The following is a 19,961-nucleotide window of genomic DNA, read 5'->3' on the forward strand; positions in this document are numbered from 1 at the left end:
TGTACGTACAAGTGCGTGTGTGATGTGTATGACTGTGCGTGGTATGCATGTGTGATATGTACATATGTGTGCTGTGTTGGGGTATTGTGTGGTGTGTACATGTATGCAGGTGTGTATGGTGTATGCGTATATATGGTGTGTGTCAGGGTGTGGCGGGTACAGTGTGTGCATGAGCACAGCACTTCCATTGAGGGAACGGCACCCACGGGGGGCTTTCCCAGCTCTGCAGAGCTTGTGGGCATCATCCGTGCAGGGCAGCTGGGGCAAGAGGCTGTGGCCACCAGCAAGAGGCTGCTAGAGGACCCAGGGGGACATGATGTGCCCTACCTAAAACTTCCTCCCACTTGGGAGCCACCTTGCCAAGACCCCCCACACACACACACACCCAGTCATCCATAGTCATCCACAGTCACACACACAGTCACACATGAATAGTCATATACACAGAGACTTGCACACAGACACAGTCACACACCCACAGTCACACACATTGTCACAGACACACTCATGTACACACAGTCACACAAGCATAGTCACACACAGAGACTTGCACACAATCACACACACACACTCATGCATACAGACACAGTCACCCAGTCACACATGCATAATCATACTCAGAGACTTGCACACAGTCACANTCATTCTGAAGTCACTGCCCCTAGCAGGCCCTGTCCTCGGGGCCGCCCTCCTCCTGGCCTCTGCCTCTGTGCAAGCCAGAAGCCTGCCTGCCCCATGGGACAGAGGGGAGACTGTACCTCTGGAGGGGAGCCCTGATGGGCACAGGAGGCGTCCTCTTCCCAAACGCGCAAACAGATCCTCCTCAAGCATCTAGTCCCGGGAAGAGCTCGGCCCCGTCTGATGCCGTCAAGCAGAGCAGCGACCTGAAGTTGGCACAAGCTGGGCTGACAGGTCCCAGAGGTGCCGGGTCGCACACTGGGGCAGGGGGCCCAATGAGAACTCTGATCGGCATCCTGTTCCCATGAGGGCCAAGGTGCAGGGAACTGGTGGACGCACAGCCCTCCCCGCTGTAGACACACTGTACCCTGAGCCACCCCTGTGAGGGCCTGACTCTGAGTGAGGGGGCCAGACCCCCAGGAGGCGGGGCCAGACCCCAGGAGGCAGTGTCAGGCCAGAAAGTGGCACAAGGGCTCAGGAGGTGGAGTCAGGTGCCAAGGGGCGGGGCCATGACCCAGGGGTGGGGACAGACCAGAGCACCTGAACACCACATCCACCCCTTCGCTGACCACGCATGGGGACTGCTGGGGCTGGGCGTCCTTGGGGGACGGTGATAAAGGGCAGTATTCCTCCCAGGGCCTCACTTTCTAAAAGTAGGCCTGTGGAGTTCACTCCCTTCCAAGTCCTGACTTACCAGCTGTTCACCACCAATCTTTGCCCCTGTCCTTTCTCCTCCTTGGGACACCCCAGCAGGCCTCCCGTCCCCATGGAGGCGCACGGATGTTCTGCAGGTGCTGCTCAGTCGTTTTCCCTGGATCTCCCGGCGCTCGCATGTTCTCGGTGTCCTGGTTCTGCGTGGACTCTGCAGGCGTGTGAACCATGTTCAGGGTCTGCCCGGGCCGCGGCTGTCCCAGCTCACACGCTCTGTTTGCTCGCCAGGAGCTGGAGCAGCAGCTCATGATGGAGAAGAGAAACTACCGGAAGACTCTCAAGTTCTACCAGAAGCTCTTGCAGAAGGAAAAGCGGAATAAAGGTAAGGCAGGAGGACGGCAGAGGCGCTGGTGGGCTCGGGGGCCAGCGTGCCGACACCGCGCTGCCCCGCAGGCTCCGAGGTGAAGACCATGCTGTCCAAGCTGAGAGGGCAGCTGGAGGAGATGAAGTCCAAGGTGCGGTTCCTCGGCCTGGTCAAGAAGTATCTGCAGGCAAGTGGCCCCTCCTCAGCAAGGCGCTCGCCCCAGTTGGGTTCCTGCTGCCGGTCAGTCGGTCTCTGTGCGGTCACAGGAACCAGCCCTGAGTCGAGGGGCCCACGATGCTGGAAAGCCCCGCCACCCCTGGCGTCAGAGGCAGGGTGACCAGGTGCCCCCCTCCAGGTCATGTATGCGGAGCGCTGGGGCCTGGAGCCCTGCGCCCTGCCGGTGATCGTGAACATCACGGCAGCCCACTGCGACACGCTGGACTTCAGCCCCCTGGACGAGTCCTCCTCCCTGATATTCTACAACGTCAACAAGCACCCGTGCAGCGGCCGGCAGAAGGCCCGTATCCTGCAGGCCGGCACGCCGCTGGGGCTCATGGCCTACCTGTATTCCAGGTGCGCTGCCCAGGGGCCCTGTTCCCCTCCAACCCCGCCCACCGGCCTTCTGTGAGCAAAAGGGGAAAAAAGCCTATTCCAGAAAAAAAATAGGCCCCCGGAGCTGAACAGAGGGGAAAGTCCCCATTCCCTCGTGTAGGACAGGTTTGCACCTTTTACTAACTCAGGAAAATGTCTCGTCAGAGTTATAAGTCGACTGTGTTTGCTGCCACCTGCTGCTTGCTGAGGCGCTGCCACGGTGTCCTCAGAGGCACAGGCTACGCAGACTCCCCCGGTGGCTGAGGGTGTTTGGACTTCAGGGTGTGCCCAGCGGGCACCTGCAGGAGCCCTGGGGAATGCGGCCCTGCACAATTAACACGCCAGTAGCTTCCAAAATTAAACACACACAGGAGCCTCAGAGACACAGCCTGGATTCCAGCCAATTCACTAGGTCAAACGCTCCACAATTAACCATCTGGCCCCCCAGGGACACAGCGAGGTTAGGCAGCTGCCAGCTCCTGCGTGTGTAGTTTTGTTCATCAGACACCGAGGTGCGCACACTTGCCCTGCAGCAGGGAAGAGCTGTCGAATCCTCTCACCTCTACACAGGGCCATCAGCTGGGCTGGGGGAGCGGACCCCCGAGCTGCCCACCAGCACCCTCTGCCCTTCTGCCCACTCTGCCCTGAGTGGCCCCTTGCTCTCACCTCCTTCTCAGGCACCAGCAGCTCCCAGCAGGCTCTCTTGTCCTGATGGCCTGACCCTGTCCCAGGCATTGGGCCAGGGAGACCACCTTCCCAGTCAATGGTGGGTCTCCCTCCCATCCTGGCTTTTGAGGACTCTCATGACACAACTTCAGAGCTCCGGGGCCCTCTCTGAGCCAGAGGCTGTGGCAACCCCAGACCTGATCAGCAGGGGACGCCAAAGAGGACGGCTAAGGGGTGAAGGTTCCTGGCAGCCAGAGGGGAGTAGGGAGGTCCCACCACGGCGGCCCCTTCCCCACCAACCCCGTTCTCCCAACACACAGTCACCCACAGACACGCATGGTCACACACAGACACGCTCATGCACACACAGACACACACAGTCCACATGCATAGTCATACTCAGAGACTTGCACACAGACATAGTCACACACGCAGTCACACAGACACACTCATGCACACACATAGACGCACAAAGTCACACATGCATAGTCATACTCAGACTTGCACACAGTCACACACGCACAGACACACTCATGCACACAGTCACCCACAGACACGCATGGTCACACACAGACACGCTCATGCACACACAGACACACACAGTCCACATGCATAGTCATACTCAGAGACTTGCACACAGACATAGTCACACACGCAGTCACACAGACACACTCATGCACACACAGACAGTCACACATGCATAGTCACACACACAGACACACTCATGCACACACATAGACACACACAGTCACAGTCAGACATGTCCCGAGGACCTCATCTTTCTGACCATCAGTCATCGGGCTCCCAGATGTCACAGGCCAACGTGGAGACCCACGGGTGTCCCCGACACGAAGCCTCCTGGGGCAGCCCTGAGGGTGGGGACGCTCAAGAGGTGGCAGGTCGCTTGCCTGCCTGCCAGGGTCGCCTGGCGCAGCCCCTGCTCTGACATGGGGTCTCCACGGGGCCGGGTGTGTGTGCGGGAGGCGGGGGCGTCCCCGGTGCTTGCAGTCCCAGGTCACCAGGCTCCCTGGCCCACCCACAGCGACGCCTTCCTGGAGGGCTACGTGCAGCAGTTCCTGTACACCTTCCGCTACTTCTGCACCCCGCACGACTTCCTGCGCTTCCTGCTCGACCGCATCCGCGGTGCCCTGGCCAGGTATGGCCACCGCCTGGGCTGCAACAGCGAGGTGGCCCCTGGTGACCCTACCAGGGAGGAGGCGCAGGGTAGCCTGACTAGACAGGTGGAGCCACGCCTCAGGGGGATGCAGAGAGGAGTGGGCAGGAGGGGACGGAGGCCAGGCGTCCCTGTGCCCTGGGAGGTGACCAGTTGTGGGGGGTGCGGGCAGGACCCCTACCTACCGACGTGGGAGGAAAGCAGACAGTGGTGCAGTACAGGTGGCAAGACAGGTGAGAGCTGAGCCCCCCAGCGGGAGAGGGCAGCCGACAGGGGAGGGTCCTGCTGGCTCTTGGCCTCCCTCTGGAGGGCACGCATGGCTGAGAGGCTGGGGTCAGCAGGGAGGCATGGTGGGCTGGCAGCAGGTACCTGGCCTCTTCTCGAAGCTGGCCTATCATTACCCAGCAGAGCTTGCCCCTCACTCAGGCTGAGGCACCCCAGGCAGCCTCTGGCCATCAGCAGGTCACCTCCCACCTTGAGGGAAGGGAGCCACCAGAGACCCCACCCATTCCACCTTCCTCCTCACCTTGTGGAGCCTGGCCCCCACCCTGCCCCTTGGGAGAGCCCACACACTGCCCCCGGCCTCTGCCCTTTTCTCTTTCATGTCCCAGGCAGCTCAGACCTGCTCCCATCCACCTCCAGGGCCCACCAGGACCCCACGTCAACCTTCACCAAGATCTACAAGAGGAGCCTCTGCATCCTGCAGGCCTGGGTGGAAGACTGCTACACCGTCGACTTCACGAGGAACACGGGGCTGCTGGGGCAGCTCGAGGATTTCATCTCCTCCAAGGTGACCCTGCACCAAGCCAGCACCGGCCAACACTTGGGGCTCCCACAGTGGGAGACACTGCCCTCATCTGCCTCCCGCTTCTGGAGGTGGCAGTGACCCACTGTGCTTCTGCCTAGATCCTGCCCCTGGACGGCTCTGCCGAGCACCTGCTGGGTCTCCTGGAGGTGGGCATGGCCCGGCGGGCTGAGGGCACCCCTAGAGGTGCAGACCTGGAGGACATGAAGGAGGCCGAGGAGGACACCAGGCCCTTCAACACCCTCTGTAAAAGGTTCTCGGAGGACGGCATCTCCCGGAAGGTGAGGTCCTTTTCCAGTGGAGGACCTCCCTGGACAGGCAGGTGCACCTCCCTGAGCCCAGCCTCAAGGACATGAGCACATGCACACGTACACATATGTGTGCTGTGTGCACACACACACATACACACGTGTGTTCATGCATGCACATATACATGTCTGCGTGTACACGCACACATACATTTGCATGCATATGCACATCTGCACACATATTCACACGTGCATGCACAGAACTCATGCACACATACGCATGCCTATGTGTGCACATATAAATGTGTGCATGCACATATGTGCACGCTGCATGCACTGCACATACACATGCCCCGTGCACACATATACATGTGTGCACATATATGCACGGTGCATGCACTTCACACACGTACACACATGCCCATGTGCGCATATACATGTGTGTGCGTGTACACACGCATGTGTGCATGCACATATGCGTGCGTGTGCACATCTGTACACATGTAGCACATGCACTGCACATAGACATGCACTCACGTGCACATGCACCCAAATGTATACACGCACACATGAGCTCTCATGTCCCCACTCCCAGGCACCAACCCTGCTGGGCTGGCACTAACTGCCTGGCCTACCCACTGTGGGTAAGGACAGCTGAGGGGCTGACCAGGTCCTCAGATGAGGAGGGTCCTGCTGTGACTCACTTGACCCTCAGGCTGGAGACCAGAAGGATGAAACCACTGTGGGGAAATTTATGGCGTTTCCATTAACACATGGGACAGCCCCAGACTTCAGCGGTTATTTCATAGGGGAACCACTGAAATGATCAGGACAGGTGTACTCATGCCAAAACAGCCATGGGCAGGAGGGATTTGCTCTCTGGCTTAGAGGAGCCAGTCTGAAGGGTCCTCAGCTGCCCCCACGGCCCTGCTCTGGATGGGATGACCGGTCGCGCCCCTCAGTGTGACCTGTCCTACCCTGCAGAGCTTCCCATGGAGGCTGCCCCGGGGCAACGGGCTGGTGCTGCCACACCAGAAGGAGCGCCAGTACACCATCGCGTCTGCCCTGCCCAAGCCCTGCTTCTTTGAGGACTTCTATGGCCCCTATGCCAAGGCCAGTGAGAAGGGGCCCTACTTCCTGACCGAGTACAGCACCCACCAGCTCTTCAGCCAGCTGACACTGTTGCAGCAGGCGAGTGGGGTCCACCGCCAGGTGCATGGGTCTGGGGGAGGCCCCAGGAGGGGCTTGGGCTCTGGCTAAGCCAGCACAAGGCACACTGGCCCGCTGCCCACTCGGCCCCAGCACTCCCACCTCACGTGTGCTAGGGGGCCTGTGGGCTGCCCTGGGCGCTGGGCCCCTCCCTCTGGAGCTCCTTGTGCCCCTGCCCTGTGGGGTGCCTTCCCGACTCCTCCCTCTGCACCCAGCCCCCAGGCAGCCCCTTCCCGGGTCCCCCTCCCCTGGGACCTCATGTCACACGGCAGCACGTGATAGCAGTGATGGTGACCTGCAACCCCCTGTTGTCATCAGGACTGGCCGGGTGCCTCAGGTCCTGGGGGACAACAGGGGGAACCCTGCAGCTGAGCACCGTGGTCCATAGGGTGGGTGCCAGACCAGGAATTGCAGAGACAGCCTCCAAAAGCCCCAGCCCCCCCAGGACACTGCCTTGCCCCAGAGGCCCCTGGGGCAGTGCCTGAACATCTGCTTCATGTCTCTGCAGGAGCTGTTTCAGAAGTGCCACCCCGTCCACTTCCTGAACTCGCGGGCCCTGGGTGTGGTGGACAAAAGCACCGCCATCCCCAAGTGTGTGTCCACCACGGGCCACCTGGGCTGGGTTTGGAGGGTCGGTGGGAGGTCTCAGGGGCCTCCTCTAAGGTCTCAGAGATGCTGTTGGCTCCCACACACTCCAGCCTGAGCCCCTGCAGCCCCAGGGCCGGGCAGGGACACCATTGCATCCGAGTGACCCGCATCGCGGTTTCTTCCAGAGCCAGCTCTGCCGAGTCTCTGTCAGCCAAAACCTGCAGCTTATTTCTGCCCAATTACGTCCAAGATAAGTACCTGTTACAGCTTCTAAGAAATGCAGATGACGTCAGCACCTGGGTAGCTGCCGAAATTGTCACCAGCCACACCTCCAAGGTGGGCACCTCCGAGGCTCTGCCATCAGAGCGGGTATGGGGTCCACTGCTTGGGCTGGGCAGTGACTCCCATGGGACCAGAGTTGATACTTTCTCCAGGTGCTGGGACCCACGTGTCCCAAGGAGCCACACCCAGCCCACAGCACAGGGGAGAAGCAGAGCCACAGCGTTCACTGCGCTGTGGACACAGCTGGTCGTCAGCCACACCAGCAGCTCCCTGCGGGTATGACTGTCACATCTCCAGCCTGACACCTGCTCCACCCTCTGCTGGGGACGCTCCTCAGCTATGGGCCACTGGGAGCCACCTGGAGGACCAGGACAGGCCTCCCCACTCCACGGAACCCCCACACAAGTTTGTGTTCATGCACACAAGGACACACACACACAGTCACACAGTCATGCACCAAGACGCACACACAATCACATACAGTCACACACACCCAGACACATGCACAGAGTCACACACACCCAAACACACACACGCAGTCACACAGTCATACACACACACGTACAGAGACACACACGCAGAGTCACACACAGTCATATACAGTCATACACACAGTCACACCCAGACACACATGCACACACAGTCACACACACACCCAGACACACACATGCAGTCACACACAATCATACACACACACGCAGAGTCACACACAGTCATACATGGTCACACACAGTCATCCACAATCACACATCCAGACACACACACACAGAGACACATACAGCCATGCACACACTATCCCCCCACAGTCACCTGCACATGTGTGCACATACAGTCACCTGCTCACTGTCACCCACACAGGGCTCAGCCAGGCCACACCCCCCAGGCCTCCTGTCACCCCATCACCGCAGTGCCTGAGCCTTCCCAGGGTTGGGCTGTGTGGCTCCCGCCGTCCCCCTGCCTCGAGCTCCTTGAAGGCAGCGACTGTCAGGGTCCTGCTCCCTCCCCAGAAGATGGTGCAGTGTGGGTCCCAGCCCTTCTAGGTCTGGGCCTTGGGCTGGCCTGGGGGCATCAGCCTGACCTGCCCTTCCTGCTCCCAGGCAGGGAACCAGGCAGCCCAAGGCGGGTCACCAGCCCCTGGCCAGCACCTCCCTACAGGTGCCCACCCGCCCTGGAGGACAGGCCAGAGGGCCCACAGTTTCTCGGGAGGACCGAGTCCCCCTAACCCTGGGGTCTGCACCTCCACCCAGCAAACTCCCTGTTACAGAGGGCTCTGATTTCCTCACACCTGAGGTCTGCATGGCTCGGCCTCCCTGGGCCGGGGGTCCCCAGGCTCCTTCCGTGTAGTGCAGTCCCTTCCCCCGTGGCAACACGGCCTTAGCCTGCAGGTGGGCTCACCTCCTCCTAGGGCAGCTGCCTGCAAAGATGGATAATGGTGAGTGTGGAAGCAAAACAGGATTTGGATTTCATCAGATATGTTTAAAGTGATGGAACACAACAGTCAAGAGGGAGAGGCCCACATCCGTGGAGGGGCACAGATAAAACACAGTGTATACAGACCTTGAGACGTGACTCGGCCTTAAGAAGGAAGGACGTTCTGACACGCTAAACACGGATGCCCCTGGAAGACGTTTGGATGAGCGAAATGAGCCAGACCCAAAAGCGCAAATGCTGTATGATTCCACATGCACGGGTCCCTGGAGTCATCGGTGTCACAGAGGCAGAAAGTGCGATGGGGCTGTCAGGGTGGGGGGTGCGCAGTTAATGGGGACAGAGTTTCAGTTTTGCAAGATGAGAAAATTCTAGAGCTTGGTTATACGACAATATGGATGTCGTTAACGCCACTTAAAAGTGGTTACAAGACTAAATTTTATATTATGCGTTTTTACAATTAAAAAACACAATAAAAACAAAAAAAGTGATGGAACAGTTTTTGCTGAAAGTGCTAGAAATTACAGACTTTACAGCTGTGCAAGCCTATGAAGAAAATACTGCGAGGTCAACTTAGAAAGCAAGGGCGGGAAACGTTTCCCAAGGTCCTCAGAGCACTGGGGCCGGACGGCTGGGAGGCCACAGCCGAGTGACCTCAACTGCACTGGACAACACAGACAGGCCTGAGCCCAGGGACACATGGCCAATGCTCCCACCTGAAGAATGGCCCTGGCGTGGTGACGGTCCTCAGGGAGGCAGCTCTGAAATGAGGGGCCTCTCCTGAATTCTCCAGAATCTTCCAGAAATCTCTGGAAGAAGGTCCTTGAACACAGCTCCTTGGTACTGCTCTGAAAAGGTGTGAGAATCCCGTTGGATGCGGCACATGCCACCCAGGGGACATTCCTCGTAAATCCAGCAAATTCAACACTGCCAACCAAGGAGCTAGGGATGAAGCAGTGGGATTCAGGGACCACATCCTGGACTGCCCCTATCTGCTTCTGGGCACGTCGGTTCCATCTTCCTGTCTTCCTGTCTTCCTCGGTAGGGCACGTTGCTAGGTCCTGAAGCTGTGTCCCTCCCACCCGTCCCAGTCCTCGTGCTGTTGGGAGCCTGGGAGGTCTGTCCTGGTGTGATGCTGCATTTGAGAAGTGAGGCTGGACTTCCTTTCAAATCTCTCCACTTGTGGGCATCACCTTTCTGTTTTGTTGCAAGCAATGCCCATCCCATTCTGCCACCCCAGGACCCCTCCCCGCCATGTCCCAGAGCCTTGTGTCCACCCACCCACCTCCTTCTGGCACAGACGATGTGGCACATGCTGTTCCGAGCCTTGCAGATGGGTTATTTTAACTTTCTCCAAGTTCTCTATTCCTCTTAAACCAGAGGACACCAAATCTGTGCTTTTCTTGTTTCAGTTGCAGGTGAACTTGCTGTCCAAATTTCTGCTGATTGCAAAGTCTTGCTATGAGCAGAGGAACTTTGCGACGGCCATGCAGATCCTGGGCGGGCTGGAGCACCTGGCCGTGCGGCAGTCCCCGGTGCGTCCACCTCTGGGATGCAGGTGGGGGTGTAGGCCACATGGCTGCAGGGGTCTCACCTGTGCTTCTCTCTAGGCCTGGAGAATTCTACCTGCAAAGATAGCAGAGGTCATGGAGGAACTGAAGGCCGTGGAGGTACCAGCACTTCCTGCGAGCTTCTCCCGGCAGCTGCGTCCACCTGGCGCTTCTCCTTGAGGACTTGCTCGGCACACCTCGGGGGTGCTCAGGCAGCTGGGCCTGCATTGTGGCCCCCCCAGACATGGTGCTCGTGCAGCTGTGCATGGTGCAGCCTGGCCGGTGTAGCCTCGCTGTGGGACCCCAGCTGGCCTGCTGGTCACGTGACCTGGCTGCTGTGACTTCTTGGCACAGGTCATAGTGCCCAGAGTACAGGACTGAGGTCTGCAGCTGGGGCCTCCTCCAGGAGTGCAGCGGTGGCCATATGAGATAAATGAGGAGACGCTGCTCAAAGTGACTGGGCATTCCCCAGGATGAGGGTGCAGGAACTTGCTGCCATCACAGCCAGTGGCAGATGCCCCAGAGCAGCCACGGCCTGGCCCAGCCACATGCCCTAGCCACAGCTCTCCCTGGCGGGAGGGCAGGTGTGGGTCCTCACTGGACACAGACCCAAGGCAGCAGCTGGCCAGCCCAGGTGTCGCTTGGGGAGGTTGAGTCACCCAACTCTGCCCTGGAGCCCAGCAGAGAATAAGGAAAGGGATTTGCCATTTCAGGAGCATGAGGAAAAAGCGTCGGTGGTCACGTTGTGCCAACAAGCTTAAAATTCTGACTTTTGACCCACAGTCCAATAATCCAAGTACATTTTGGATTGGAAGTGCTGTGGAGGCCTTGAATCTGGAAGACAGGCTCCAGCTGGGGTTAGCAGGCTGAGCCGGCCCGTCTGAGCCTCCTGCACTGACCACTCCTGTCTCTCCTCTGCCCGTTCCAGGTCTTCCTGAAGAGTGACAGCCTGTGTCTGATGGAAGGACGCCGCTTCCGAGCCCAACCCACCCTGCCCTCAGCCCGGCTCCTGGCCATGCACATCCAACAGCTGGAGACGGGGGGCTTCACCATGACCAATGGGGCCCACAGGTGGAGCAAGCTCAGGTGAGGAGGGGGCTTCAGCATGACCACAGGCCCTCAGGTGCAACGGGCTCAGGTGACGAGTGTCACCTGCCCATCACTCAGCCTTCACCGGCCCTAGGACCTTCATGCTCCCTCTACCCCGGGTGACCTCCAGCCACCTGCAAATTTAGTCCAAGCATTTCCTGCACCCCTGGTATCCATGATCCCAAAAAGCTCCCTGGTGACAATCCTGTTTGAGACCCAGGCACACCTATGACACCACCTCCACGGGTGTCTGCAGCCCAGAGGCCACCCAGAATGTGACCTGTCCCTTCTGCCTCCAGGTGCCACATGGTCCCTGCTCTCCCTGCCACACCTGCTACTCCTTGGGCCACCCAGGCACACCTATGACACCACCTCCACGGGTGTCTGCAGCCCAGAGGCCACCCAGAATGGGACCTGTCCCTTCTGCCTCCAGGTGCCACATGGTCCCTGCTCTCCCTGCCACACCTGCTTCCTCTCCCTAGAGCCGTCCATCTAGGACCCACGGTCAGTCCTCGGCCTGTTCCTGTGGTCCCACCGTTCACCTGCCCAGCACCACCTCCAGGGACCCAGGTGACCCAGGCACCCCACGCACCCCCTGGAAGGCAGAGACTAGGGGCTGGTTATAAAATCCACCACCGTGACCCACCAGGGCTGCCCACTCCAGTCCACAGAGAACCATGTCTCTCGTTTCTGTCTCGTTTCTGCCTTGGCACACTAGGCCGTCCCTTCCTCGCAGGCTCAGGCCTGTGTTCGAGGTGCCTCCAGGTGCCCACAGCCCAGACACTCTCCAGGCCTGCAGGCTGGGCTCACCTTCGCCCAAACCCCACCACTTCCCACCCTCCCATCTCTTCTCTCCTCTCCCTCCATCATCCACACTGGCGGTCAGGTGGAGCTTGGTCAGGCGACAACCCAGCTACACACCCCCAGGGTCGGGGCAGACAGCCCGCTGGTGGACAAGGCCCAGAGGACCTGGCTCCCAACCTACTAAATGCAAGGTCCCATTTTTGAAAAGCCCCCGACTTAATAAGAAGTAATGTTTAAGACACACCACAAATGTGTGTTTATTATAAGAAATCAGAAAACCCATGTCAGCAAAAAGGAACCTTAACTCGTAATGTAATGCCACAATCTAGAAAGAACACAGGCTAAGATTTAGTTTTTACTCTTCTTGACTCTTTTTTATATGTGTGTACGTATATATACACGTTTGTCCTTTAGTTAGCAAAAACGTCACTCGTACTGAACATACTGTGTCTTCATCCAAAATCGGGTGGGGACCACCCACGTGCAGAGCCTGCGCAGGCCTCCCCCGGCCAGAATCGAGGCCTTCCGCTCTGAGTCTCGGTTTTCCAGGAAAACACCCAGCAGTGTGCTGGTCACTGCTTAACGACTAGTCCTCCAGGGGACAAGCCCTTGCTCCCACGTCTGTGACTCCCGGGCGTTGTAAGGGCTCCTGCCGTGGCCACTCTCCCCCTGCACACATGGCTGCGCAGCTCAGGGACCCCGTGGCCGCCTCCTCCTCTTCTGAAGTGGGAGCCCTGACGGGCGGCACTGGGTTTATTCGTGTTGGGATCCTTAGTGCCAACCACAGCTGGACACNCCGCCTCCTCCTCTTCTGAAGTGGGAGCCCTGACGGGCGGCACTGGGTTTATTCGTGTTGGGATCCTTAGTGCCAACCACAGCTGGACACAGTAGGTTTTCAATAAATATTTGTGGACTGGACAGTGGGTGGATGGACAGATGGACAGATGGACAGGCCTGAGCAGTGAGAAGAGGTGGCCTTGAGACTAATGCAGAACGTCCACCCTTCAGTTTTGTACTTTGAAAAGGTTTGGTTCACGCGATTCCTGAGAACACGCCAGGAATCCATGAGCTTCAGCACGTGGCTCCTTGTGACTTATGCAAACTAATGTCCTTTTCTTTCCCCCACAAAAGGAACATCGCCAAGGTGGTGAGCCAGGTGCACGCCTTCCAGGAGAATCCCTACACGCTCAGCCCCGACCTCAAGCTCCAGTCGTACCTCAAGCAGAGGATTGCTCGGTTCAGCGGGGCCGACATTTCCATCCTAGCGGCCGACAACAGGGCCAACTTCCACCACATCTCCAGCGAGAAGCACTCCCGGAAGATCCAGGACAAATTACGGAGAATGAAAGCCACGTTCCAGTAACCGAGGACCAGGGTCTGGGTGTGCAGTTGCGACACGGATCAGGCCCGCGGGGAGGCGGCTGGGGCAGAAAGGGGCCTCGCCTCGCGGACACCTGCGTGCTGCTCAGGGTTGCACACACTGGTGAGGCTGCTCTGCACCCAGCCCTGAGGAACGTGGGTTTTCACTAATTTGGGATTAGTAGGTGGAGGTTCAGGGGGACCCACCCAAGGCCACTCCACAGGGAGAGGCAGAGCTGGGCTCACACCCAGGCCCAGAGGCCAGGAGCTGACCTCTCTTCCCAACAGACAGAGCCAGGATGGGCACAGAGTGTTGGAGATTTGTATGTTTCGGCTAGAACTAAAAGATTAAATTTCAAAATGAAAATGAAAATGGAGTAAATAGACTTCCCCAGAGTTTCATACCTGTCTATGCTTCTTATAGACTAATGGCCTCTCCCAGTTCTCCAGTAATCCCCTCACCCGAAAAAGACCCAACACCCAACCACCCCTGATTCAATAGAGTCCACCCTATGTCTGCTCAGCAGCAAAGGACCAAAACTGACCTCTTGAGCCCACACTCCAACCACGGGCCCAAGAGTTCCAAAACTTCCATTGGAGCCCCTGAGGTTTCCAATGACCTGAGCCCCAGCCCGGGTTCAACACACACCCACCCACCCCCACCCAGAACTCCCCCTCTTTTCCACTGCCCAGTCCTCCCTACTCTTCCCCAGCCCAGATCCCCCAGGAGCCTGGCACAGCCATGAGCGAGGGGTCACCTGGGCTGGACACCCTCTCTCCTCCCTGTGCCTAGTACCCACGCCCCCAGCTTAGGACTGATGCTGGGGAGACAGCTGTGCCCAGCAAAGCTCTGCTTCCCAGGAAAGGGCATGGGCCACTAGCAGCAGCTCCAAACAGATGTCACCTCTGCGGGCCCCCCTACCTGAGCGGCGGCCCACAGGCCACTGCCCACTGCCTCCAGCAGCCGTGCATGCACAAACCGCGCCCCCAGCTCCCACACCTGCTGCACCCCATGGCTTCGTCAGACAGATGCCCTACCTGAGCGGCGGCCCACAGGCCACTGCCCACTGCCTCCAGCAGCCGTGCATGCACACACCGCGCCCCCAGCTCCCACACCTGCTGCACCCCATGGCTTCGTCAGACAGATGAGGACGTGAAGTTTGCTGCCTCAATGGTACCAAGCCCTTCCCTGAAGTCGATGGTCTCCAAACAGGTGGGGTTGAGCGTTTGCTCAGTGACTGGAGGAAGCCCCTCTGGGCAGGGTTCGAAACAGGATGGCTGCGGCAGGTCTAGGGAGCCTTCCTGGTCAGATCCCCACACTGGCCTCTCCTGGAACAGGAGGCCGGACCCCTGGCTGCCATCCCAGGTACCGCAAGACCCAAGATTGTTCTTTTGTGTTTTAGGATTAGTGATTGTTTAGAGCAACGAGCTAGTGGCAATTCTAGGAAAACTTGCTTGTGAGAAAACGCCAAATTTTTAATGTCAACATGTGTTTCCCCACATAAATTCACAGGAGACACCCAGGCCCTGCTTAAATGTAACATAAGAAGAGCTCACATCCTGGCCATGCTAATGTGATTCTTTTTTTAGGCTTTTATATGAAGATTTTGTTCTGCCGATCAATTCTACATGTTTAGATTTTGTATCTAACAAAGTTAGCGTCCAGCGCAAATCAACATTTTGATTGTAACGACTCATTTTGTGGGACCCAGCTTTTGGCTTCAGCAGGAGTGTTTGCATGGCGCCCTCATGTCATGTGGTTTCTAAATAAAATCATTTCTAGCAAGCTGCTTGTCTGTGGCTCCTTCTGTGGGCTGGGGTGATGCCTGCTTTGTAGGGTAAGAAGGTCCCCACGGAAGAGGACCACTTTACAGGCACTTCTGAAGACTCAAGGTGCGAGGCAGCTCAGGTCCGAAAACTAAGCTGCCGGGTCCAGCGCTCCCTCGACGGCATGGAGAAAGGGTCCAGGTCTGGAGATGTGTTTCTAATTCAGGCCCACCAGGAGAACTGAAACCCCAAAACTCCCAGGCCCATGAGACAAGCAAATCTACCCTGCTGTTGCAGGAAATACTTGCTTCTGGTGGAGACTGCAAACTGCCTGAAATAGCTGGGTCATTAAGGCCACACTGCCGGCCACCCATCCCAGGAGGCTGTGGCCTCAGCGCTCACCAGCCAACTCCCCTCCTGGCAGCCTGGGCATCACCCACACAAGATGGACCTGGGTCCGCAGTGACTTCGCCAGAGCTGCAGCCCCATCTCAGAGAGGGATGTGGGGGGGCTGCTCATGAGGGGCTTGGCTGCCACTGGGAAAGGACCCTGATGTCACAGTTTAGGCTAATGGATATTACAAAGGGAGGGGTTTAAGGCCAGGGACTCCGAGAGTTTTGGGGTGTAAACTGTTGGTGCTTTCTGTGGAAGAGCCGACAGGTCTTGCGGGAAGCTCCTGTGATGAACAATCTGTCTGTGCAGGAGGAGGGAGTCAGGTTATGCAGAAGACAATGAAACAGCCAAGTCACGCTCACGGGGCAGGAGCCGATGTGGGCAGGTACTGTGGCGCCCAGGCCATGTGTGCTTGGGTGGTTTTGGTCCTCACCTACCTCAAAATCACTGAAACCCTAGTCCTCTTCCCCAACTTCCCCTACTGAGAAGCTATGCGGTGGGGTCTCCCTTGCCTCGGTGGGTCTTTACTAAACTTAGCTCTGCTGACCCACGGAGTTGACTTGTGGAGCACTGACAGCCAACGGCCCCTTGACCCCCCAGGAAAGCCCCACTTCCCAGGTTCCCACTCACATGCCACCCTCCTGTGCTGACAGAGTCCAGCCCCACTGCTCCAGGAGACGCCACTACCACACAGGAGGACTACCTGAGACCAGCACACCGAGAACAAGCCCAAGGTGACCACGGGTGGGCTTTGTGGAGAGTGGGGGACGCCCCATCAGACCCAGCTGTCCCAGCCAGCCCAGCCCACTTAGAGAAGGTATAAGAGACCCTGACAATAGCCAGGCCATAGCCCCAGAAACAGCACCCAGGAGAGCCAGCCCAGCATTGCCAGCCAGAGGCACCCTCACCTGCCCCAGTCACAGGAGACACAGAGGAGCGGAGAAGGTCCTCGTCCCCAGTCACAGGAGACACAGAGGAGCGGAAGAGGTCCTCGTCCCCAGTCACAAGAAACACAGAGGAGGGGACAAGGTCCTCGTCCACAGTCACAGGAGACACAGAGGAGCGGACGAGGTCCTCGTCGAGGCTCCTGAACCACAGAATCACCACATAACAAAGCAGTGGCTGGCCCTCACCAGGCAGTGGCCTGCCACACCCGGGAGATCACTAATATGCTGGCTGTGCAACGTCAGGCTGCTCAGTGCCCCTCTCTGAGACTCGGCCGCCGATCTGCAGAAGTGGCTTGTGGCGGCCAGCCCAGAGGCTCAGAAGACATAAGCTGCTCCCGCTGCCGCTGCCTACACTAAAAGCTGAGCACGCAGGGAGCCTCCTGATGCACCTCGCCCTATCACTCCAGCCTCGCTCCGTCCCCTCCTATGTCAGCTTCTACACAATGTGCTCACACAGGGATTCCTGGTGCTGTTTCCCAGGGGATGCTCAGGAAAGTGGGCGTCCACCCTGCCTGCCCCCAATCCTGAAGCAGTGGCCTGCACCACAGCTGCCCCATCAGCAAAAACATCCCTCTGCAGCCCACCCCTCCTCCCCGCCCCTGGCAGCCCGTCCCTGTAGTTTTGCGTTCTCTGGAATGTCCTACAAATGGATCATATGGGATGTAACCTTGGGATCTGGTGCTTTCACTGAGCAAAATGCAGTTAAGACTCACCCCTGTTGCTGCAGGGGTCAAAGGTCACATGGATGCCCCAGGTTGTGTTTGCCCAGCACCCGTCAAAAGGACATCTTGGCCACTTCCAGGTTTTGGCAGTTATGAATAAAGCTGCTGTAAACCATGTGCAGGTTCTTGTGTGGACGTAGGTCTTCAGCTCCTTTGGGTAAATACCAAGTGGCGTGATTGCTGGGTCATCCGGTGAGAGTACATTTAGTTTCATAAAAAACCACCATTCTATCCCCCACGTGGCTGTGACACCTTGCACTCCTGCCAGCGACGATGTGCGCCCCTCCTCCCCGCCCTGCCTGCATCTGCCGGCCGTGCTGGTGGCATCCCGGACCGATGGGTGGCTCTACTCTGTACTTCCCTGATGACAATGGTGGTGAGCATCTCTCCACGTCCCATTTGCCATCTGGGTGTCTTCTTTAGAAAAGGCCACATCTTCTCTCCGTTTATGGTTTATGGGGTCGTTCTCTACGGTACAGGAGCGTAGATGCACAACTCTGTGCGCTTGTTAAAACCCATGGAGCCTGGCGCGCTTCCTTGGTTTCAGTCTGGAAAATCTTTGAGAAGTCGGGCAGATCTGTCTCTCACAGGGATTCAGGTCCGCAATCCTGGCACTGCTTCCCACGCACACTGAGGTTGTAGATGAGAGAGCCAGGCCACCACTGTCCAGAGAGAAGCTCAGAAAAGCCAGTGAAGGCAAGAAGGGACGGGAAGTGCTGGGAGAGCATCTCAGACCTCATGCACACACGCATTCATCCTAACAGGACACAGACTCAGAAATAAACAGAGATATGTGCACACAGGAGTTAGAACACACACACACCTCCAGACCCTCCACCAAAAGGCCTCAGCACAGGGCTTCTCAGCCACCCACCACTGCCCCGGGGGGCGGTCATTCCCCGTGCACTGCAAGCTGTTCAGCAGCATTGCCTGTCACCACCCCCAGATGCCGGAAGCACTGCCCAACCCCAGGTATGACAACCAGCAATGCTCAGACATTGCCAAACATCCCTCCCAAGAACCACTGGCCTAGAAATAGTGACAGCTGGCACACCCTCTACCCAGACAGTGGTTCCCCATACTATTCTCCAAAAAAATGAACCACAGATTTTTTGAGAAATGGCTGAACAGCTGATTCCAGGGCTGGGGCTGGCAAAAAGAAAGTGCTTTGAGGGGGAGGGGGACGTATCACTAGGACAGAAAAAGAGGAAAAGACCTGGGAAACACTCCAGTGGTCAAAGCTGGAATAATCTGAGCAAAAAAAGGATAGCACTGCGTTACGACATGAAGGACAAAATACACATCCACGAATCCACACTGACAGGAGCAAGTGCTGCGTGAGGAAACACGTGGGGAAGGGGAGACAGAGCCTGCTCCTCCCGGAGGTGGAGCTCAACACCCTCCCGAGTGGGGACGGACTCAGTGACGGGACGGTGGAGAGCCTGGCAGACACAACCCTAACCAAGCACAGGGATCACCATCACATTCTGAGCCAGCACCTCCCCTCTGGGGGACCCCAGTCTAGTCATGGAAAACACCAGGTAAGCCCAAATTGAGGGATATACCGCAAAACACCTGGCCAGTCCTCCTCAACAGTGTCAAGGACGTGAAAAACTGCCACAGACCAGCAGCCACATGCAGCATGGTGCATGACGGGAGCCTGGGGCAGGAAAGGGACGTTAGTGGAAAAACTGGTAAAAAGGAAATAAAGTCTGTGGTTTGGTCAACAGGAGTGTGCCAATGTTAGTGTCTTAGCCTTGACAAATGTACCATGGTTATCTAAGATGTTCATATTAGGGGAAACAGGAACCAAACCTAACATTATTTAGTAATAAAGTGTTTTTTAAATTCCTGTAGCTAGTGTACAAAAATACAATTTATTTTTCACTATTGCCGTATTCAGTGACCTTGCTAGGTGTACTGAACCCTAACACTGCCGTTGTGGATTATTCTGTACTTTCCATGTGTACAACCACATCATCTGAACTAGTGACTGCTCCCTTCCAGTCTTTATACATCTCATTTCTTTTTCTTGTCTTACTGCACAGGCTGGGACTTGAGCAAGGAGAGTGTTGAAGAGCAAAGGCTGATGTCCGGGAGAAGCGCTCCGTACTTTACATGGTCTGTAACGTTAACCATAGACATACTTCATCAGAATAAAGAAGTTCCTTTCGGTGGAGTGTGTGATTTATGACACTAAGTGACAGCTGGTCAGCGCTCTTTGTCAGACCCAGCCCCTATGCTGCTTGCTTGCGCGGTGAAGGCCGCACCGTCGCCTGGATGAACGAACTAGGCACACCCCACGCGCACGTGCTAAGGCGGGGGAGGGGCGGGGCCGGGAAGAGGCGGGAGAGCAGGAAGGGGCGAGAGCCCCTGGGCGGGAGGTGAGGGGTCGCGTCACCCCGCCCCGGGAGGGGACCTGACAGCACGTGACTCGGCCGGGCGTGGGCGGGGACTGAAGGACGCAGCGCGTGCGTAAAAGCGATTGCGCCTAACGCCCCTTCCGCGCGTCACCTTGGTATGTTGTATCTCAACTAAACGACTTTGAGACAACCGCTCCTGTTCTGCAGATTCTTCCGCATCGGGGAGGGACGAGGACGCCACCGCGCAGGAACAGACCGAGCTCAACTTGGCCGGGCGGGGCCG

At 57.6% G+C, this 19,961-nt stretch overlaps 1 protein-coding gene across 2 annotated transcripts; it reads left to right on the plus strand.

Annotated features, from left to right (window-relative positions):
* The first annotated feature begins 1,561 nt into the window (after positions 1-1,561).
* Positions 1,562-13,872, plus strand: LOC103605915 (protein very KIND-like). Of its 2 annotated transcripts, none has more exons than XM_008590513.1 (13): positions 1,562-1,711; positions 1,783-1,880; positions 2,049-2,266; positions 3,993-4,106; positions 4,767-4,914; positions 5,031-5,210; positions 6,162-6,368; positions 6,895-6,977; positions 7,160-7,310; positions 10,097-10,219; positions 10,295-10,354; positions 11,163-11,320; positions 13,259-13,872. In XM_008590513.1, exons 1-13 carry the CDS (start codon positions 1,636-1,638, stop codon positions 13,488-13,490), a joined length of 1,848 nt encoding a protein of 615 aa, XP_008588735.1. In that variant the 5' UTR covers positions 1,562-1,635; the 3' UTR covers positions 13,491-13,872. The 2 variants fall into 2 exon arrangements, with proteins under 2 accessions (XP_008588735.1, XP_008588736.1); XM_008590514.1 differs by having other exon boundaries at positions 10,103-10,219.
* Positions 13,873-19,961: the final 6,089 nt, after the last annotated feature.

The sequence above is a fragment of the Galeopterus variegatus genome, unplaced genomic scaffold (assembly GCF_000696425.1).
Source record: "Galeopterus variegatus unplaced genomic scaffold, G_variegatus-3.0.2 Scaffold6178, whole genome shotgun sequence".
Lineage (NCBI taxonomy): Eukaryota > Metazoa > Chordata > Mammalia > Dermoptera > Cynocephalidae > Galeopterus > Galeopterus variegatus.